Here is a 23,136-nt window from a genome sequence, read left to right as displayed (position 1 = left end):
TCTAGTCGTTTCCTGATATATAACGCTAGAAATAAAGTTAAAAACTTGAAGACTCTTTAGTAAAAGGTTTATTTGCTGTGTGAGATATTTCTAGGATGATTTTTGAGGGATCGAAATTTGAGGCGCGCGCCAAATCCACCCCAATCCCTACTTAAACAGTACTATCGTACTGTTTGATAAGATCAAGATACTCTAATAGAGCAGTCATGCAAACAGTCTACAGTCTCTTTACTATTCTGTTCTCTTTAGTAAGCAAGTGGAATCTATAAACAGGCAGAATTGAATATCAGGGTAAAAGTGCAATTGGAAAGAAACCTCAATAGTATCAGATTACTGGTTAGGGGCACACCATCAATGAATCCACATTATGCGTGCATGGCTATACCATCAAAGCTTAGCTATCTATACTGATTACTCTGTGTGTGCATCATCGGCCTGGTAATCAAACGGTTCAAGATTGATGAGCTGTGTTATGCTAAATCAGCATTGTTGTTGTCTCCTTGAGCAGGAAACTGTACTCATATTGCTCCAGTCTACCCAGCAGTATAATGGGGACCTGGTGGCCTGGTATCAATTGGGGAAGCAGCCCACCTATGTAGCTGTAACATAAATGGATACTCAGTGTTTACTGGGAAAGCAAATATCCAACTTTCCTTGACTCACTGAGCACTGTTAGGATCATCATGTGAACTGTGTTTATGTACCATACAGAGCACTATGCTCAAGTCTCTTGTGCACTTTACTTCTCTACCCTATTGTTGTAATAAAGTTTCCTTTTGGGTGGTAGTTTAGTTATAGATCAGTTCATAACTGAACTCTCTACAGGGTGATTTATTTTCTAGCTGTTCTCTCTTTAGGGTAACTTGTTTGTAGTTGAACGCTCTGCAGGATAGTTTCTTTGTAGCTGAATTCTCTACATGGTGGTTCATTTGCAGCTAAAATCTCTACAAGATGATTTCTTCTCAGCTGATCTCTCTACTGAGTGACTTGTTTCTAGCTGATCTCTCTACAAGGTGATTTTTTATAGCTGATCTCTCTACAGGGTGACTTGCTTCTAGCTGAGCTCTCCACAGGGTTACTTAATTGCTTGTAGCTGAGCTCTGTACAAGGTGGTTTGTTTGTGGCTGAACTCTCAACAGGATGAATTGGTTTCAAGTAGACCTCCCTACAGGGTGACTTGTAATGGTCTGAATTGCTAGAGGGATTTATTTGTAGTTGCATGGTGATTGTTCTATTAGCTATAGTATCTTGGCAACCGAATGCTCTATTAGGGTGACTGTTCTATTAGAGTATCTTGATCCTGCTTTTACTACATGTAGTTTGCTTTCGAACCATAACTAAGTAGTTTGTAATCCGATTCTTCTGTACTACTGCAAGAACTTTTTGTGATGATTATTTCAGCTACATACCGTTTTCATTCCATTGCTCTAAGCGGTTAGCCTGGTAGGTACAAAAACTAATAGTTTTTTTTTATTTATATAATCACATAGTGATTTTAGTTTGCCATACATTTGTCTAAATAGTAGGAGTGCAATTAATCCCAAATCACATGGCCTTGTTCTGTAATTGCACTGTAAAGTAGCCAATAAAATAGCACAAGCCTTTTAAGTGCAACAAGAAAGTGGTATAATAAATAGCCAATCAAATAAGCTGACAATAGAAGTCTTTTAAAGTGCAGCATATGTTAGACATTTTGAGTAGCCAATCAGAATTGCTGACACGCGAAGACTTTTAAGTGTAACAACAAATGATGTAATACAAAGAAGGATGATGCAATCACCTGGTAGAAGTTAATGGCCACATAGAACTGGATAGATGTGTACTACAAACCATGAAGGGTGGTCACTATGTGATTAATAGGCAATCACACGCATTTTCGTGCAATTATGGAATAATTGTACCCGTAACAGCCAAAATTGCACTTGGCTTCGCCTCGTGAAATTTTGACTGTTACTCGTACAATTATTCCCTAATTGCGCTCAAATGTGTGTGATTACCTATACAAATTGATTGTGTAATTGTGACACAAATTGGGTTTTGTGTCATATCTCGATGGCCTTTATCTGGATTCATTTAAACCACAAAAAGTCACTTCTGTGATAGTTATTCCATCTACATAGCAATTTTCAACCCATTCCTTCAAGGGGTTTACCCTGTAGGTGTGACAGACTTTTAATCTTATTTTATGCGAATAATTGGTCATAACTCGGTGAATGTTCAACTGATTCCTACCAAACTTGGCACTGAGATCTGCTGTGATGAGTCCTTTAAGTGAGCAAACGTTCAGCCCAATTGGAGCATGCATTTGTGTTTTATGGCAGATTTTGCAAAGTGTGCAACATGAAGTAATTAAAATGAAGTTGTGGTTGCTCGTATCTCGGAATTGTCTGGAGCGATTTTCTTCAAATTTGGTATGTAGACTCCCCTGCCTGGCCGGCACTTCTGTAGCAAATTTGGTTCCAATCGAATAAGGGATCACAGAGCTACATACGTATTTGTGAAAATTGAGTTTTCTTTCTTCCTGTCAATATACTCACGGTGTGGTGCACCAGCTTCTTGGGCCACACAACACACTACCGTGTGTCTTGATCTGTTGTTAACACTCATCTTCTGATGCTGTCAGTCTTCTCCTACTGCGATATAACTACAGTAAAATTTATTTACTGTGCAGATAGAGTACGTAAGTACAGATACAAGCAATAATTATATCATCTGTATAAAGGTTATACAGAGGGAGTTACTGACCAAATTTGATGCCATTTTGAGTAGATTGTTTACCAATACCCACAATATATCGGAAAACTCGCAACTTGTTTTTCTTATCCATTAGGGATAGTTTCACTATAAACAGTAGCTGGTTAGAATGGTATTTGCTTACTATTTAACATGTGTGTCCATCAAAACAGTAAGTTAGTCGCTTTTAAAGATTGCTGTGCAACACTTGATACTTTATCCACTCATTACACAACAAAATCCTGAAGTATTCCGTATTCTAGAGTGTTCACGTGACTAGCATATATGCATAATCTCTATAACTACAGCTGGACTATCCTTTTTCTAAAATATTGATGTTTTGGAGCTGGAAGGCTGCTCTACATTTTAGCAGCTGTAAAAGAGCTTAGATAAATATTTAAGTGAAGTGACCTCTATCTGTCTAGAACTTTGGGAATGACCTCTTTTGTATACACATGGTTATTTGGGTGTTGTTTAAGAAAACTCTGTAAAGGTATTTCTATTGCATTCTATTATGTAGAATAACTGGAACATATATGATATACTTTTACAGATTGTGAAGTCTAGTCAATGGATCAGGATAAAAAGGGGATTGTCAGACTTGGAAAACCTGGTTAGACTGTAACCACATGCAGACACACAGACACACACACACCCATGCACCCTTGCACGCACAGATGATCTGTAACACCATCTTTTGTCTGATTACTTTTAGTGGCAAGATCAAAGAAAATAATACTATTATGATTATTATTATTATACGATAGTGACGCTTTGTTGGTATAGCTTGGTGAGCACTTTAAATATCTTTCTAACTAGCTATGTAGTTACAACAATACTATTGCATACATTTATATTATTAGGACGGATCACTAAACTGGTTTTGGTATGCTTAACGTCATAATGATATCAAGAAAGAAATGATGACATTATTAAAGCAGCTATATAATGCAAAAACTCAAAGAATGTAAAAATTTAGTGAAGTGAATAGCTACTGTAAGTTTTCAAAAATATTCTGTGTTTCTATTTTCAGTACATTGTTTTCATAGCGTGATGCTAAGGAGGGAAGGGTAGGGGGTCTAAACTTAACATCATTATGATGTTAAGCATACCGAAATCAGTTTGGAGATGTTCCCTTGTTGCTATAAATATAAGCATTATTTTTTAAGTGTGGTGCATGCCTTTTCAGTCGATTTTGCTCAATCGGTCCATCTTGGGGAATGATTATTTCTGCAAGGAAAGAAACAACATACGTGGATTAATCCTTTAGGGACTAGCATCATACATGTATATATGTCCAAATATAGCCTCACGTAAAAGCCCACCATCATACATGTACTTTACGAAGAAGAATGATCAACCTGTTACTTGAAAATGGTACGTTCTACACACTTTTAAGTTAGTGTTGTTTGTTATCGATAGGCGATTTGTCCACTGTAATTTTAAATAGATTTTACTACTTCCCAAGTTTTGCTAACACTATAAACTTGTCAAATAATAAAATGCAGTTTTCATAAAACTTGTGGGTTTTCAGGGTAGGCACTGTATAAATTTTGGTAGTCCTTAAAGGTTTAATTAATTAACAAGCATAAATCCACTCCAAATAAATCCTCTATTTCCTATCAACTGTTCGTATCTGGTTAACTGTCAGTCCATTATTTCGTATTTTCCATTATTTTTGGGTTGTTCTTGCATACTGTACATGTTTAGTAAAAGCCATTTTGTAGTAGTGTCAGCTCACATGTCAGTGTGCTATCAAGTCAGCAAAAATTCACGTGTGTTACTTTTGCAGCTTAAATAAAAAGGGAAGGCACAAGCTTAAGCATGCTTACTTATGCAGCTTTTTATGACTGTGCCAGGAAAATAATGGTTTGAAAAGCTGCCAATCTTATAATGGAAAAAAGGAAATGGACTGCTTACTTGTGTGCAGTTATACCCAAGTCCAGGATGGAAAACAGAGAGTTTATTTGGATTGGCTTAAAGTGTACGCATACGGTACGTACCACTCAAATGCAACGTCTTCTCTCAAGAGTGTGAGTGATTAAAACCTCACTAACTAAAGGCCGTGCCACCAGTTTTGATCCAGTATTATCCCATTTGTTTATTATAATAGGTGCAAGTGAAACAAGTGCCATGCCTTTCAATTAGTGAATTTTTAAGGCACTTGCACTCTGACAAGATGACATTGCATTTCAGCGTACATACCATATATGTACGTATAAATATATGGATTGTACATTTGCAGAAATAAAGTATTATACAAAGTGCCCATAACAACTCGTGATATGATTCATAATCAATAGTAGTTTAACTTCCATAATACACACATCATGATACGAATAGTAGTACAGTCAGAAACGTAAACTTTTTTATTAGTCTTACTGTATGTATTTGATTTGTGAAAACACTTTCCCCTTGTTTTCTTGGTCTCTGCCCTCAGGAAGTTCAGTAGTTCCTATCATTTGAAACTTGTTGATGTTCTGAGCAAAACTGTTATAAGCTGACAGCCAGATTATTTTCAAACTAATAAGGTTTTAGTAGTTTGGACTATGTACGTATATGAAGCCTAGAATTTACAGTTGCTGTGAGATACAGTACATATGTACATGTATGCTACACTTTGAGTTAGTTATTCTCAAAACTTGAGCAGTTACTAGTTATGTAGTTACCATGGATAAGTCTCATGTACGTAAGTGCTTACATATTATATAATTTTCTGAAGTTTGAGTTGAATACAGGACAATAATTATACTGCATGTGTGTAATGATACTGTGATGTTATATTTCTTTTTAATTAGCTTACCAGGTTGCCGATGCAAACAGTTTCACAGAATTTCTTACCCAATACTCATTTTTATGGAATAAAATTGGTCTCAAGCTGGGTTTGAGTAGAAGTGTACTTGAAAATATACAAGCTGATATTCCTAAGCAAGTAGATCGTTTTGAGAGAACCTTACAGGATTGGTTGAAGCTAGATGGAGACAGTGCAACTTGGGGTGTGCTAGAGCTTGCAATGACTAATGCAAATCGTCAATACTTTGAACTTAAACCTCTTTTAAAATGTAAGCTTTGCATTATGTACTGTATCTTGATGCATCACAATACTGTACACACATTAATTTTGTAGTGTTTCAATTTATGTATTAAATTTTCTCTCCCTTAAATTATTTGTGGCTTGTGTCTGTATGCTATCTAGTCCTTGTCCAAATGTGTGCTGTTAAATAAACTTAACAAAACTGTCATATTTGAATTCTATGACAACTTTTAAAATAACTCTGTTGATGTTTTATAGTACCATTGCAACTAGAGGCAGAAACTGTAACAAATGTTAATAACACCCAGCAGAGTAGTAATGGTCAAAATGATACACACTTGGAGCTATCACCTGGTAAGTTCTTAATGATAAATTTATATTAATTTAATAGGTTGCACATCAATAATTGTACTGTACTGTGCATATTTAATAGAAAAATAATAGTTTTGTATACTCCAAGTATTTTCTGCATACTAGTTTCTTGTCTACTTGGATATGGAATCTGTACTGTACTGTATACACACATTTAGATAATATGTTGTAGAGGGACTAATGCAACACAAGGCAAATGTACATATGTAATAGTTTCACAAATCTTTACACAGCACCATTACAACCAGTGATACAGACTGCAGTGAAAGATGATGGTCAGACTAAAGAACATAGTAGTCAACAACAAGATGGTCAACTAGAAAAAAGAGTTGGTATGTAGGTCATTGTTATTGTATACTGTGTCAGAGTAAGTATTCTTGAATTAGTCATGCCAATGTAACTTCAGAGAAATAATTCTTATGGGTACTACCAAGGACAAGTGTAAGGAAAATGTGACGTATCTACGAATATCTGACGCAATCTAACATTTTGATCGAGTCTGCAAAAACAAGACATAATTGCATACTTTTTGAATTCCTGTTTATTAACTATTTATAATCTACTTAGCCAAGTGTACTCACTGGCAAAGTTTCAGCTTCATATGCCAATAACTTTTGGAGTTACAGCCCTACAGAGTAGCAACAACAGAAAAATCTATTTGTACAGCAAGTATAGGAAAAATAAATTACAGGTGCTTACAAAAACACTTGTAACTTACCAACGGATTGAGGTATGGAACTAAAATTTTCACTATCGTGTTTGCCGTGTACAGGGGAACCAATTACTGGGTAAGTTTTTCCTTTACTCACCCTTCTTTGTTGCATACAAAGGCCAAATTCGTGAAGAAAAATCGATTGCGTACAATTGCTTTGACATGACCGTAAACAAGATCTCATCACTTAGGTATCCTTGGGTCCACTGCAATGAAATAAAGATTTTTCCAACTTCACTTGAGCAGGTAAATAAGATGATATGCAAGCGTTTGTTGTTAGTTCCTTCCTTCACTAAGAAAGAGGCATTCAAAAGATTTACACGCAGAGTTTGGTTTAAATATGCAAATATTTCACCCAATGTATTCAATGCTTTATACTGTAAATTTAGGCTTGTGCGATTGTGCCCCTTTTTCGCAGATCCGGTCACAAATTCCTATTTATTAAATATTTATAATCTACAGTACTTAGCTAAATATATGCTTTGGTAAAGTTTCAGCCTCATATGCCATTGCAGTTGTGAGTTACGTGTAGCCCTATGAAGTATCAAAAGCAGAAAAATCAATTTGTACGATTTCTTTATATCAATTTATATAGCAAGTATAGGAAAATAATTTACAGGTCCCTTCTATAACAGTTATAGCTTACAAGCGGAGTGACACGCAGAGTTGAAATTTGCACCATTCTGTTTGCCGTGAATAGAAGAAACAACCACTGGGTAATTTTTCTCTGTACCACTTAAGGTTGTATCAGGTTTTTGCAGATTATAGCAATTCACAGAAGAAAAGCAATGAAGCTAGGGAGGTCAGTACACCTGTAGCTATGCTAGCTAACTTTTAATTCTTACTTCAACCAGTCTAAAGTCAACTACATGTACTTTAGCTACAGGTGTAGATGATTTCCCTTGTTGCATTTGTTTGATCCCTATGCCAATGTAAAATTTCTAATTTTTCCTAAGACTAGTTTGTTAACATTACCATTGCATACTACATCAACTTCCATACCATACTATCACTACCCTTACCACCCACAACACACATACATTGGGTTGTACACCACCAAGCGTGGGCTATTGTTATTGATTTCCAACATGCATTAGAAGTTGTGCACCACCAAGCGTGGGCTGTTGTTATTGATTTCCAACATACACTACACACAACAAACATACAAGCAATTTGCACATAATCAGCCAAAAAAGTACAACATGGGTGAGTGGGGGCTTAGCCTAAATGATAATAAAGGAAACATAAATTTAGGATGTCCAGCCTGAGACAGACCCTGGAAAAAACCTGATAGGCTTTTTTTTTCTTTTTTTTTTGCCTATCAGGAAAAACCATAAAGTAGCTCCACTCATGTTGCGCTTATCTTAATGCCTAAAAATACAATTAAAATTGTCCATGTCCTGTCATTCTCTTGATCTGGCAACACTACCTACAGAGAATTAAGGAAAATCGTGTAAACCATATCTAATCCAAAACAGCCAAGCTGTAAAAAAAGAGTGCGGCCCTCAAAAAGGTTATGGTGAAAAAAGATGTCAAATCCAAGGTGGCGGTCAAGAAATGGCTGTGATGGTAGGTTAATGGTAAAAATTTTAATAACAACAATTCAGGTGAGTTTTGTGCCAAGACCATGTGGCACCAAATTCACCTGAATTGTCATTATTAAAATTTTTACCATTAACCTACCATCACAGCCATTTCTTGACCGCCACCTTGGATTTCACATCTTTTTTCACCATAACCTTTTTGAGGGCCACACTCTTTTTTTACAGCTTGACTGTTTTGGATTAGATTTCACTTTTTTGTATTTGTATACCCCAAAGCTGGCCATAGGCCAGCTTTGGGGCTTTTTTAACCTATCTTTTTTTTTCTTTTCCACAGGAAGAAGAAAGGATAAAGAAGATGAATACTTTAAATATTTCTGATTTTATCAATAAATGTACGAATTATATTATATATAATGCATATATTTATTTCAGAACTCTACATGGTGGTTCCTTTGTAACTGAACAGTCTACAAGGTGAGTCCTTCTAGCTGATCTCTCTACAGGGTGAATTGTTTGTAACTGAACTATCTACAAGGTAACTTCATCTAACTGATCTCTCTACAGGATGATTTGTTTGTAGCTGAACTCTCTACAAGGTAACTTCTTCTAGCTGATGTCTCTACAGGGTCACTAGTTAGAAGCTGAACTCTCTACAAGGCGACTTCTTCTAGCTGACCAATCTACAGGGTAATTTGTTTGTAGTTGAACTCTCTACAGGTGATTTGTTTGTAGCTGAACTGTGTACAGTGTAATTTCTTCTAGCTGATTCCTCTACAGTGCAATTTGTTTGTAGCTGAACTCTCTACATGGTGGTTTCTTTGTAGCTGAACTCTCTACAAGGGGAGTTCTTCTAGCTGAACTACGTAGTTGAACTCCCTACAAGGTAGCTTCTTCTAGCTGATCTCTCTACAGGGTGAATTGTTTGTAGCTAATCTCTATACAGGTTACTAGTTTCTAGCTGATCTTTTGAATTCTTTTCAAGGTGACTGCTCTGTTAGGGTGACTGCTCTAATAGAGTGTCTCGATCTCGCACTTGCTACACCAAGTTTGATTTCGTGTTATAACTCCGTGGCTTCAAGTCTGATTCATCTACACCATTGAAGATCCTTTCTAAGATGATTACTCCATCTGTACAGCGAATTTCAAAGCATTACCCCAAGCTGTTTTTCTGGTGGGCGTTAGTCGTTTTTTTATTAGTTAATTTCGATTGCATAATTGCTATACACTGTTGTTTTTTCGTTCTATCTTCCTGGTTTTTAGCTCGATTTCTTTCAAACCACAAAAGGTTTGAGGTTCAATAGTTAACCTATTCACCCACCGATTTTCAGCTTCTTGCCATACGCGGTTTACCCTGTAGGCGTGACAACATATTGCCATAGCGACCTCGGACCAATTTTAATTATTGCATATTTTGATTTTTTTACATTACAGGTGTGTTTTAAATAATTATTGAGGATACCAGATCTGAAAACAGATTTTCAATATCTTATTCCATTGTCTTTTTATGGCTAGTAATGTCTGACAGTGTAAGGGTTTTTTTGTACACAGTTTCTCCATAGGGAAAATGGCACCACTACTGGCACCAAATTTTCTACAACTCATAACTTCAGTAAACGTGAGAATTTTTCCACCAAATTTGGACCCGATAATGTAAACATGTATAGAAACAAATTGCACACTTAACTAGCCACACCCACATTTGGTTTCACAGGAATTCGTCAAATTCATAACTAGAACACACTAAAATCACATACACTATATACAAAAACAAAGATAAAAAGCTTAATCCACAAATTTCAAGTCACCTTGTTTAATGTCCAAAAGCAAATTTAATGATAGAACTTGGTTTTCATTGTCATATTGGACACTATACCAGTCATCTGTACCAGGGACAAAATCTAGAATCATTCCAGAGTACCATTGCTCTTCTCCATCAACCATCCATCTGTGCTTAATTCTTTGGCTGATTAGTCCTTCTTGGTCTTCACTAGGTGGCAAAAAAAAGTTTGTGCAGGTTGCTGCAAACTTCTTCTACAGACAGCCTTTTAAAATTCTTCTAGAGGTGGAATATACTTTTATCTGCAGAGCATTGCTCTAAAACTTTCTGTCTGAAATCCAATTGAACTTTCAAAGCATGCAACTTGCTAGTTTTCGATTTTAGTTTTGCAAGACCATCCACTACATGTTGTTCATTCTGCCATAACCCAAACTTCATGACTGCCTTGGTAAGGTTTTCTTTCTCTCGTACCTTCTTTTCTCGCAAACGAAGCAAAGAAGTCTGTATTGCCTGTAGAAGTTTAGCACGGTCTTCAATCAGCTTCTTTCTCCGAACTTGATACTGTTGCTTTAACCCGGATGAACTACTTCTTGCTTTGTGTAGCAACTCACAGCGCTCAGCAGGAGATTTATCATTCAACCAACTAGCAGTTTTGTTGTTGCAGAACAAGATCAAAGCTTCAAGTGATAAAATTGATGCATTTGGTTTTTCCCTGAGGAAGCGATCCAGCTGAGCAAAATCCCTCTCACTGATAGTGTTGGTCTTCGGAACAGACTTTGTTTATGCAACCAAAGATACATTTGTAGCATCATATTTCCAGCATTTCTTGTTCAGTCTGAATACAAGTGATTTAATAGCCGTCAGTGTTAATGGTAATACATCATCAACCATCAATGTCAGCCACTCATAAAAACAATTCTATGAAAAATTATAGTTAACTCAAAATGCATTTAATTCAAAAACCACTCCTTTAGTAATCGAAGATATTAGTAAGACTGGTAAAAAGTGGTTAACAATGCCTTGAGCAGAGATTCCAACTTGCTCACAGTTTTCACCAAGGTAAGGCAGTGACAAGGCTATCTCCAACCAACAATTAACACTATCAATTCTACACAATAGACACATAATCATAATAATATGACCCCACAACTACAATACTGGCATTCCGCGACATTCCGCTAAAAATAAGCTACCGAAAACTGACCTAAAACAATCAATATTGAGGCTACTTCACGAGACAAAGTGTTACCTAGACGAACTCTACACTACGCCATATTTAGCTCACCAAAATCAACGTAAAAGAGTGTGTTTCACCTCAAAATGTGTCCAGAATCGAACTCAGCACCTTCACTTTGCCCAGGGAAGTCTCAAATGACTTTGAAAACTATCAGCAGATTCACCCGCACTCAAACAAGGTCGGTGCCATAATTGCAATACAAATATCCGTACGAACTTTTTTCTACAGAAGGTATGCAGACCTAAAAATGTTCCGTGCTGTTTCTCCGGAAATGCTTAATCCCGGTACACCAAACTTCAGCGCTATAATGCATCGTTATTATAGATTGTTTGCTGAATGAGCGAGAGAATAAGGCTTCCCTGTTTTAAAGATACGAAGAAAACATTGCAGGTAGTGGAAATTTTGGCCAGTCTGAGGTCGCTAGTCATAACTCCTGAACCATTCATCGGATTTGTACCAAATGTGATGCTAGGATTCGCCGTTGGACTCCCTTTCTGTGTGCCAAATTTCAAGGCGATCGGAGTACGCGTTTGCTTGTTATAGCAATTTTTGCAAGTGTGCGAAAAGACGAAGAAGAAGAAGAAGAAAAAAAAAACGAAGGAAAAAAAACGAAACTTTGGCAGCTCGTATCTCGGAAATGGCTGGAGCGATTTCCTTCAAATTTGGAATGTAGACTCCCTTGGCTGGCGGGCAACTGTGTAGCAAATTTGGTTCCAATCAGATAAGTGATCACCGAGATACAAATGTGTGAAAATGACGTTTTCGTTCTTCCTGTCAATATACTCACGGGTGTGGCGCGCCAGCTTCTTGGGCCGCACGACACACTACCGTGTGTCTTGATTTATCGCGGTTATTAAAGATGACTGCTATATTAGGGTAGCTGACTGCTTTATTAGGGTATCTCGATCCTAGCTGACTGTTCTATTAGAGTATCTCGATCTTTGTAAAAAAATTGACTAGCTAGTACTAGGTCCTTGTTTGCAGTAGTATCACGTGATTATTTGAGGTGCATTATAACAACCTTAAGGGCTTAATAAGCTGTCACAAACACTAAAAATCGTAATAATATCGATATCGTGATATTATCGTTTCACCGAAATCTACGCGATACAGATATCGTTTCATTGCAATACCGCGGTATTACTATAATACCGAGAAACCGCCCAGCCCTACTGTGTATTGCCTCATGTAACTCTCTGTAGCCTCATATAACCTTGTGTATTGCCTCATGTAAATGTGTGTAGCCTCATGTAACCCTTTGTAGCCTCATGTAACTCTGTGTAGCCTCATGTAATTTCCCCTTTGTAGCTTCATGCCTCATGTAACCCAATGTAGCATCATGTAACTCTGTGTAGCCTCATGTAACTCTTTGTAGCCTCATGTAACTCCCATCTCATGCAACCTTGTGTAGCCTCATATAACCTATTGTAGCCTCAAGTAACCCAATTTATAGCCTTATGTATAACTCTGTGTAGCCTCATGTAACCATGTGTAAGTTTGTGTAGCCTCATGATGTAACCCAATATGGTGTAATTACACTCATGTGGTCTCATATAACCCTCATGTAATCCAGTGTAGCCTCATGTAACACTGCAGTAGGCTCATATAATTATCCCAATGTAACTTTGTGTAGCTTCATGTAACCCAATGTATCCTCATGTAACCCTTTGTAACCTCAGGCAACTCTGTGTAGCTAGTGTAACCTCATGTAACACTGTGTAATTATCCCAATGTAACTTTGTGTATCTTCATGTAACTCAATGTATCCTCCTCATGTAACCTGTGTAGCCTCAGGTAACTCCGTGTAAGCTTGACTGTGTAGCCTCAGTGCAGCCTCATGTAACCTGCTGTAGATGTTCATTGCAAGGTTTGTTAAGATTAATTGTATACTAATGTATATTAAGTAAATAATTTAATGATTTAATAAATAATGTTCATGATTTAATAACTAATGAAAAGTACCTTACAAATCTTGCACATTTTTGAGTAACAAAGTTCAGGTTTTGTATGGGGTGCCGTTTGTATCAAAATTATAACAATATAATAAGTATAAAAAACTAGGATATATATGCTTGCTGTACATGGTTTATACATATGTACATTTTCATAAATAAATAATGATTCTTTTTAATTAAATAATTTACATTATTTAATATATAATGCTCAAATGACAAGATAATGACAAGTATCTTCTCTATTATGTGCCATTTGTTGTCCTGTTACACATTTTGGCACAAAACCTGAACTTTGAAATGCCATTTGTATCAAAATTTAGGTTTTTAATTACTTTGCCAGAAAAGAAATGGACATAATTTTCCTTGATATTGTTTACCCAAAAATGGCAAGATTTTTATAGTACTTTTCATTATTTATTAAACCATGAACGTTATTTGTTAAACCATTAAATTCTTTACTTAATGTACCATTAATCTTAACAAACCTTGCAATCAACATCTACAACAGGCTATGAGGCTACACAGAGTTACATAAGGCTATATTGGGTTACATTAAAGCGACAAAGATTTATGATACTACACATGGTTACATGCGACTACACTGGGTTACATTAAGCTACACTGGGTTACAGAATACTGCACAAGGTTGCATGAGGCTACACTGAGGCATTACAGAGGCTACACTGTGTTACATGAGGCTATACACAAGCTTAAATGAAGCTATACACAGAGTTACCTGAGGCTACACAGGATTACATGAGGTTATACGCAGTGTTACATAAAGATACATTGGTTTACATGAAGCTACACAAAGTTACATTGAGATAATTATATGAGGCTACACAATGTTACATGAGGCTACACTGGATGACATATATGAGGCCACACAGGGTTACATGAGACTACACTGGATTACATGAGGCTACACAGGGTTACATGAGGCTACAATGGGTCACATGAGGTTAAACTGTACTACATGAGGCTGCACAAATTTACATAGGGTTACATGAGACTACACAGAAGTTATACATAGGGTTACATGAAGCTACACAGGCTTACACGATGTTACATAGAGCTACAAAGAGTTACATGAGGCTACACGGAGTTACATGAGGCTATACATTGGGTTACTTTAGTCTACACTTGGTAACATGAGGCTACACAAGGTTGCATGAGACTGACATGTACAGTTACATGAGGCTACAAAGGGATAATTATATGGGGCTACACTAGATTACATGAGGCTACACAGAGTTAAATGGATTACATGAGGCTACACTAGGTTACATAAGGCTACACCAAGTTACATGAGCTACACAGAGTTGCATGATACTACATTGGAGCCTCATGTAACCTTTTGTAAACCCAATGTAGCATCATGTACTTGTGTACAGCCTCATGTAACCCTTTGTAGCCTCATTTAACCCTGTGTAGCCTCATGTAACCCATGTGTAGCTTCATGTAACCCAATGTCTCCTCATGTAAAATTTGTCTAGCCTCATGTAACCTAGTGTTTCCTCATGTAACCCAATGTAGCCTCATGTAAATCTGTGTAGCCTCGTGTAACCCAATGTCTCCTCAAGTAACCTTGTCTAGCCTCATGTAACCTAGTGTTACCTCATGTAACCCAATGTAGCCTCATGTAACTCTGTACAGCCTCATGTAACCCTTTGTAGCCTCCTGTAACCCTGTGTATTGCCCCATGTAACTCTGTGTAGCCTTATGTAATCCAATTTCTCCTCATGTAACTATATCATGTCTAGCCTCAAGTAACCCAATGTAGTGTCATGTAATCAAATGTAGTCTCATGTAACTCTGTGCAGCCTCATGTAACCCTGTGTAGCCTCCTGTGAATTGCCTCATATAACTCTGTATGGTCTCATGTAACCCTGTGTATTGCCTCATGTAACTCTGTGTAGTTCCATGTAACCCTGTGTTTTGCAATTGCCTTGTGTAACTCTGTGTAGTCTCATGTAACTCTGTGCAGCCTCATGTAACCCTTTGTAGCCTCATGTAACTCTGTGTAGCCTCGTGTAACACTTTGTAGCCTCATACCTCATGTAACCTAATGTAGCCTCATGTAACTTACATGAGGCTGCACAGAGTTACATGAGGCTGCACAGAGTTACATAAGGGTACAAATGGTTACATGAGGCTACACAGAGTTACATGAAGCTACAAAGGGTTACATGAGGCTGCACAGAACTACACGGGCTACCTTGGGTTACATGAGGCTACATTTGGTTACATGAAGCTAGACATGATATGGTTACATGAGAAGACATTGGGTTACATGAGGCTACACAGAGTTACATGAGGCAATACACAGGGTTACATGAGCTGCACAGAGTTGCATGGTATTACATTGGAGGCTACACAGCCTCATGTAACCTTTTGTAAATCCAATGTAGCATCATGTGCTTCTGTGCAGCCTTATGTAACCCTTTGTAGGCTCATGTAACTCGGTGTAGCCTCATTTAACCCTGTTTAGCCTCCTGTGTATTGACTCTGTATAGTCTCATGTAACCCTGTGTATTGCCTCATGTAACTCTGTGTAGCCTCATGTAACCCAATGTCTCCTCATATGATTGTAGGCTCATGTAACTCAGTGTAGCCTCATTTAACCCTGTTTAACCTCCTGTGTATTGACTCTGTATAGTCTCATGTAACTCTGTGTATTGCCTCATGTAACTCTGTGTAGCCTCATGTAACCCAATGTCTCCTCATGTGATCATACTATGTCTTGCTTCATGTAACCATCATTTAACCAAAAGTAGCCTCATGTAACCCAATGTAGCCTCGTGTAATTCTGTACGGCCTCATGTAGCCCTTTGTAGCCTCATGTAACCCTTTGTAGTCTTATGTAACTCTGTGCAGCCTCATGTAATTCTGTCCAGCCTCATGTAAGATACATGAGGCTACATTGCGTTACATGAGGCATGAGGCTACAAAGTGTTACACGAGGCTCAAGGCTACACAGAGTTACATGAGGCTACGAAGGGTTACATGAGGCTGCACAGAGTTACATGAGGCAATACACAGGGTTACATGAGACTATACAGAGTTACATGAGGCAATACACAGGAGGCTATACAGGGTTAAATGAGGCTACACTGAGTTACATGAGGGCTAAACAGGGCTACATGAGACTATATATACATTGGATTACATGACGCTACATTGGGTTACTTGATGCTAGACATGATATGGTTACATGAGGAGAAATTGGGTTACATGAGGCTACAAAGGGTTACATGAGGCTGTACAGAGTTACATGAGGCTACATTGGGTTACATGAGACTGTACAGAGTTACATGAGGCTACATTGGGTTACATGAGACTGTACAGAGTTACATGAGGCTACATTGGGTTACATGAGGCAACACTAGGTTTCATGAGGCTAGACAAGGTTACATAAGGAGACACTGGGTTACATGAGGCTACACAGAGTTATAGTACATGAGGCTACACAGGATTACATAAGGATACATAAAGTTACAGGAGGATACATCTGGTTACATTAGCTTTACATAAGAGTACACAAAGTTGCATGAGGCTATACACAGAGTTACATAAAGATACATTGGGTTACATGCTTGAGGCTACACAGAGTTCTATGAGGCTACCAGAGTTACACGAGACTACACAGGGTTACAACAGGTCAAACAGAGGATAATATCTATAGTATGGAAGAACCACAGGATTACAACAGGCTACACAAAAGGTTACAACTATATGTATTAGTATTACTACTACTACCTTTGCAGTGTCCAGCACTAAAGGTTGACGGTCTTTGAATTAACTATCTTAATAAATAGAATGCTTGAGAATTTGCGAATAGCTCATGTTACACAGGCTTCACAGGGTTACATGAGGTTACAATGAGCTATACAAGGCTGCATTGGGTTATATGAGGATGACTACACTGAGGCTGCAGGAGTACAAAGGGTTATAACAAGCTATGCAGGTTTACAACATGCTATACTTGGCTACTGCACTGAGGATATACGCAAGGTTGCACCAGACTACACAGGGGTTCATGAGGATAAGCCTGTCAAATGAAGCTACACTTGGTTGCAAGTGGATCTGTAGATACACCTATAGGTAAGTGTGGATCATGATACACTGGGCTACAAGTGCACATTAATACACAGTCACTTCTATAGAGGATACACTGGGTTGAGTTACAACAGGGTTTCACATCGGTACACAGTTGGTATACTTTGTTACATGAGAATACACTGGGATACAAATGGAAGTAGCTATACTGGGTTACAAAATGGATACTTGGGTGTATACATACAATCAGTATTTTTCCTATAATACAGTGCTGTAATTCACAATAAACTTGTGCTAGTCTCCATTTAACCGGGCTTTTAGCACAACTATATAGATAGATATGGCTTTATTTCTTCCATATGCTCTAAGTTGTAAGGCTTTAGCAGGTTACTAAACAAGTACATAATAAGAATACAGATTTATCTTTATGTACCCTTGCTACACTAGTGGAAAAAGTTTAGTTACTCTAATAGACCAGTTACACAGTCTATTCATGATCAACCTCAACTCTATAGCTACTCTTCACTTAATTTTTGATTTGGTTATTCCCCTCAACATGTATCTATCACAAAAAAACTTCAATGTAAATAATAGTCATGTAAAAGCAGCAATAAGATATTTGTGACCGGGCCTGCGATAATAGGGCATGTGGGCACATGATTTTTGCCTACTTTTTCACACTTTCATCACTCATAACATTTTGTACCATTATACTATGGCATTGTAATTTTCAGCTCTTAGTAAGCATTTAATTGGTATCACGATGCAAGTTACAGAATGGAAATATACATTTCCAATACTGAGATATGACCTGTAGAGTGATGGAGTGTAGTTTGTGCCCACATGCCCTGTTTTCGCAGGCCAGGTCACATTTAGCAAATTGTTTAGTAAAAAGGTGAAAAATTTATCGTAAATGTTAAGTCCAAATATGAGTAAGGCAAATTACAGTACACAACAATACACAAGAAAGCTTATGTAGTGTATGTGGAATCACATCAACCATTAGGTATTTGTAGCTTTAAATTTATAACCACAACCCTTGATAAATTTACTCAACTTTTTTAGACTTTAAAAGAACCCCTAAAGTTCATTTAAATATTTAAAGCTGAAACACAGTTTAATACACTATATACACAATCTCCTGAGTATCTGTAACCAGGTGTAGCCTGTGTAACCCTGTGTAGCCTCACGTATGTAACTGAGTGTATATATCCCCATGTAACCCAGTGTATATAGCCTCATGCAACCCTGTGTAGCCTCATGTAACCCTGTGTAGCTTCATATAATACTGTGTAGCTTCATGTATCCCAGTGCATCGTCATGTAACCATTTAACCCTTTGTATCATCATGTAACCTCATGTAGCTTCATATGTGATTGAAAATGGATCTTCCACACACATCCAATACTATGAACTGTGAAGATCACATATAAGCCTGAACTTCTTGCCAACCATTAATCCATGCTGGGTCTCTACTCAGCAAATTCAAGTAACTAGCTTTTCTCAGTTGAAGTTATAAATTGTCAAAGTTGGTAAACTGGATGTGTGTGGAATACCTCTTTTGCAAATCTGGTCACATATGTGACCGGATGTGCGAAAAGGAATCTTCCACACACATCCGATTCTCTGAACTTGAGAACTATGTTGGTACTCACTACTGACCAAATTTCCAGTCAATATCTTTTTTCCAATTTTATAAGTTATTAATTGTTAAAGTTAGTAAATTGGATGTGTGTGGAATACCCCTTTTCGCAAATCCAGTGTCATATAACCAGGAACTCCGAGTATATCAATAGCCTCTTGTATCTTCATGTAACCCAGTGTAATGCTGTGTAGCTTCATGTAACCATGTTGTAACCCTGTGTAGCCTAATGTGTGTATCAATCAACGTGTAACCCAGTTTAGCCTTCAATGTAACCTGTGTTACAATTCTATGATTCCCATGTAACTCTGTGTAGCCTCATTATCCTCATGTAAAGCTGTATATAACCTAATGAAACCTCGTGTAATTTGGTGAAGCCTCATGTAACCTGCATGTATAATTATCCCTTTGTACCCTGATGTAACTTCATGTAGCCCTGTGTAGCCTCATGTAACCAAGTATAGCCTCATGTAACCCTTTGTATTACCTCATGTAACTCTGCGTAGTCACATGTAACACTGTGTATTGCCTCATGTAACTCTTTGTAGCCCCATGTAACTCTGTGCAGCCTCATGTAACCCTTTGTAGCCTCATGCAACCCAATGTAGCTCTGTGCAGCCTCATGTAACCCTTTTTAGCCTCATGCCTCATGTAACGCAATGTAACTTACATGAGGCTACATTGGGTTGCATGAGGCTACATGAAGCTACAAAGGGTTACACGAGGCTGCACAGAGTTACATCAGGCTACATTGGGTTACATGAGGCTAGACATGATATGGTTACATAAGGAGACAATGGGTTACATTAGGGTACACAGAGTTACATGAGGCAATACACAGGGTTACATGAGGCTACACAGCATTATATATATGAGGCAATACACAGGGTTACACGAGGCTTCACAAGGTTAAATGAAGCTACACTGAGTTACATGAGCCTAGAAAGAGTTACAAGAGGCTGCACAGGGTTACCTGATGCTACATTGGGTTTAAAAAAGGTTACGTGAGGCTGCGTAGCCTCATATAACGCTATGTAACATCATGTAACTCTGTGCAGCTCATTAAACATTTTGTAGCCTCATGTAACTATGTCAGTCTCATGCAACCTTGTGTAGCCTCTGTGTAACCTCATGTAAGCTTATGTAGCCTCATGTAACCCTTTGTAGCCTCATGTAACTCTGTCAGTCTCATATGCAACCTTGTGTAGCCTCATGTAACTCTGTGTAGTGTCATGTAACCTCAAGTAACCCAATTTATAGCCTTGTGTAACTCTGTGTAGCCTCATGTAACCCTTTGTAGCCTCATTTAACCCTGTGTATAACCTCTGTGTAACCTCATGTAATCCTATGTATCCTAATGTAAATATTTGTGTAGCCTCATGTAGCACAGTTTAGGTTCATGTAACCCAGCATGTAACTCAGTGTAGCCTCATGTAACCGAATACAGTGTAATGTTGTGTAGCCTCATGTAACTCTGTTTAGCCCCATGTAACTCTGTTTAGCCCCATGTAACCCAATGTATCCTCATGTATCCCTATATACAGCCTCATGTATCCTTGTGTAGCCTCATGTAACCCTGTGTACCCTCATGACAATCCAGTGTAGCATCATGCAAAACTGTGTAGCCTCATATAATTATCCCAATATAAATTTGTGTAGCTCCATCTAACCCATTGTATCCTCATGTAACCCTGCGTATAACCTCATGTAACCTTGTGTAGCCTCAGGTAACTCTGAGTAGCCTCAGGTAACTCTGAGTAGCCTCAGGTAACTCTGTGTAGCTTCATGTAAGCTTGTGTAGCCTCATGTACTCCTCATGTAACCCAGTGTAGCTTCATGTAACCCTGTAAATCCTCATGTATCATAGCCTCATGCAACCTTGTGCAGTATCATGTAACCCAGTGTAGCCACATGTAACCATGTGTAGCATCATCTTTTGTAGCTTTAATGTAACCCAGTGTAGCCCTATGTAACTCTGTGTAGCCTCATGTAATCTTGTGTAGCCTGTTGTAGATGTTGATTGCAAGGTTTGTTAAGATTAACGGTACATTAAGTAAAGAATTTAATGGTTTAACAAATAATGTTCATGGTTTAACAATTAATGTTCATGATTTAATAAATAATGAAAAGTACTATAGAAATCTTGCACATTTTTGGGTAAACAATATCAAGGAAAATTATTTCCATTTCTATTTTTGGCAATGTAATTAAAAACCTAAATTTTGATACAAATGGCATTTCAAAGTTCAGGTTTTGTGCCAAAATGTGTAACAGGACAACAAATGGCACATAATAGAGAAGATACTTCTCATTGTCTTGCCATTTGAGCATTATATGTGACCGGATCTTGGAAAACCTACCTTTTGGGCACAAGCAAACTTTTTGGGAAAACTCAATTGAAAATTTCAACAATTTTTTCAATATTAATTTTTTTTGCACATTTGGATAAAGCAACTATTAAACCTTCTTGCTGTGAAGTTTCACACCCATAGCTTCTTTTTCTTAGGAGATATGGATGATTATATCAGACCATGTAGTAATTTCACATGCGTGGGACAACAATTAACTTACAAATTGGGTGATTTGATCAGGTGCTGGAATGGCTAAAACTTAGTCTTAGACAATAATACATGGGATTTAATTGCAGAAATGTACCAAAAATACTTCATTAAACTATCAGAAATGTATTTTAAAGTATTCTAGATGGTGAAAACGGAATTATTGGTAAACAAAGTGATTTGTCACCATTTGTCACCCTTAATCACTCACAGAACTCAATACATTACTATAAAAGTTAGTTTGTAATGTACAGGAGAGAAAATTGGCCATATCTCAGGAATACTTAAAGATATTAAGCTGAAATTTTGACACAAGATAGATGAGTACCTAGTACCTTATTTAAGCTATAAAACAGAAAATTGACCAATGTGCCAAAAAGGTAGGTTTTCCAAGATCAGGTCACATATATTAAATGTGACTGGATTTTGGGAAAACGATCCAAATCGCACATTAGTCAATTCCTCCTCATTTTATTTCAATGACAAGATCCACCAGACTATATCACCCACATCGTTTTATTCTACCAAACTCATCCACCTATTCATACCAACAGAGCTTTTTCTCCAGATCAATTAAGGATTGGAACAAATTACCATCTTCCATCATTGAGAGCAACAATATTGACTCTTTTTCAGCGGAACTGCAAACATTGTATAGAACTCAATAACTGTAATCTTTGTAACTACGTAGCTAAATTCATCTTATGATTGCTTTTCTTTTCCTGAGCATATCAGCTGTGCTGTCTGCTCAGTAACAATAATAATAATAATAATAATAATTAGAAGTTCCGAGATAAACGGTTTTAAAGAATTGAAGCCAGCATAACTCTCCAAGGATAGCAAGCACGCGTATGAAATTTACACAAAAGATGCATCAATCTGTTACCTTTCAAGCCACTTCCAGTACTTGTAGCTGGTTGTACAGTTTCCTGCCAAATAAGATAGAAAATCTGAGCAGTTGGATGAGCGAAATAGTATCACGAGTGTTCACAAAGGGGTGGAGGCTGGGGGGTGGCGGGGAGGGCAAGAAATAGGCCTCAAAATGGAGGCAGACCACGATTGGAGTCCAGACACCAGATTACAGGGCTGTGCTGGCTCCTTAGTGGCTGATATGTAGCAAAATCAACAGAGAACACGTCTGGCCAACATTATAAGACTGTCCACCAGTAAACCACTGACTCTTGCCAAGCCAGATCCTTCACAAGGCCTGAAACCGCCATTTGAGCACTCCACACCACCCAGAAAAGACGTGTGTAAAAACCAGCCTCGTGTAGTTTGAGTAGTGCTGAGGGTCAAAACTTGTAGTACGATAGTGTAGCTATCCACTAGTGGTGTTAGTTTGATTTTGCCTGATGTGCGATTTGGATCGGTTCTGTAAAATCTGGTCACAAATAATGTAAATTATTTATTAAAAAAGAGTCATTATTTATTTATGAAAATGTACATATGTATAAACCATGTACATCAAGCATATATAACCTAGTTTTTTATACTTATTATATTGTTATAATTT

The 23,136-nt window shown here is 37.6% G+C and overlaps 1 protein-coding gene across 3 annotated transcripts in view; it reads left to right on the top strand.

The window, feature by feature from the left end:
- The window catches only part of LOC136253054 (uncharacterized), a 150,373-nt gene that overhangs the window by 31,644 nt on the left and 95,593 nt on the right, over window positions 1-23,136 (top strand). For all 3 annotated transcript variants that reach the window (XM_066045636.1, XM_066045637.1, XM_066045635.1), the window contains exons 2-5: window positions 3,287-3,346; window positions 5,532-5,795; window positions 6,026-6,121; window positions 6,373-6,471. In XM_066045636.1, coding sequence (XP_065901708.1) covers window positions 3,304-3,346; window positions 5,532-5,795; window positions 6,026-6,121; window positions 6,373-6,471 — 502 coding nt within the window. In that variant the 5' untranslated portion in view covers window positions 3,287-3,303. The remainder of the gene's footprint in view (window positions 1-3,286; window positions 3,347-5,531; window positions 5,796-6,025; window positions 6,122-6,372; window positions 6,472-23,136) is intronic.

Source organism: Dysidea avara, chromosome 4, assembly GCF_963678975.1.
Source record: "Dysidea avara chromosome 4, odDysAvar1.4, whole genome shotgun sequence".
In the NCBI taxonomy this organism is placed as follows: domain Eukaryota; kingdom Metazoa; phylum Porifera; class Demospongiae; order Dictyoceratida; family Dysideidae; genus Dysidea; species Dysidea avara.
The sequence above is the reverse complement of the archived record's forward strand: the minus strand, read 5'-3'. Positions and strand labels throughout refer to the sequence as shown.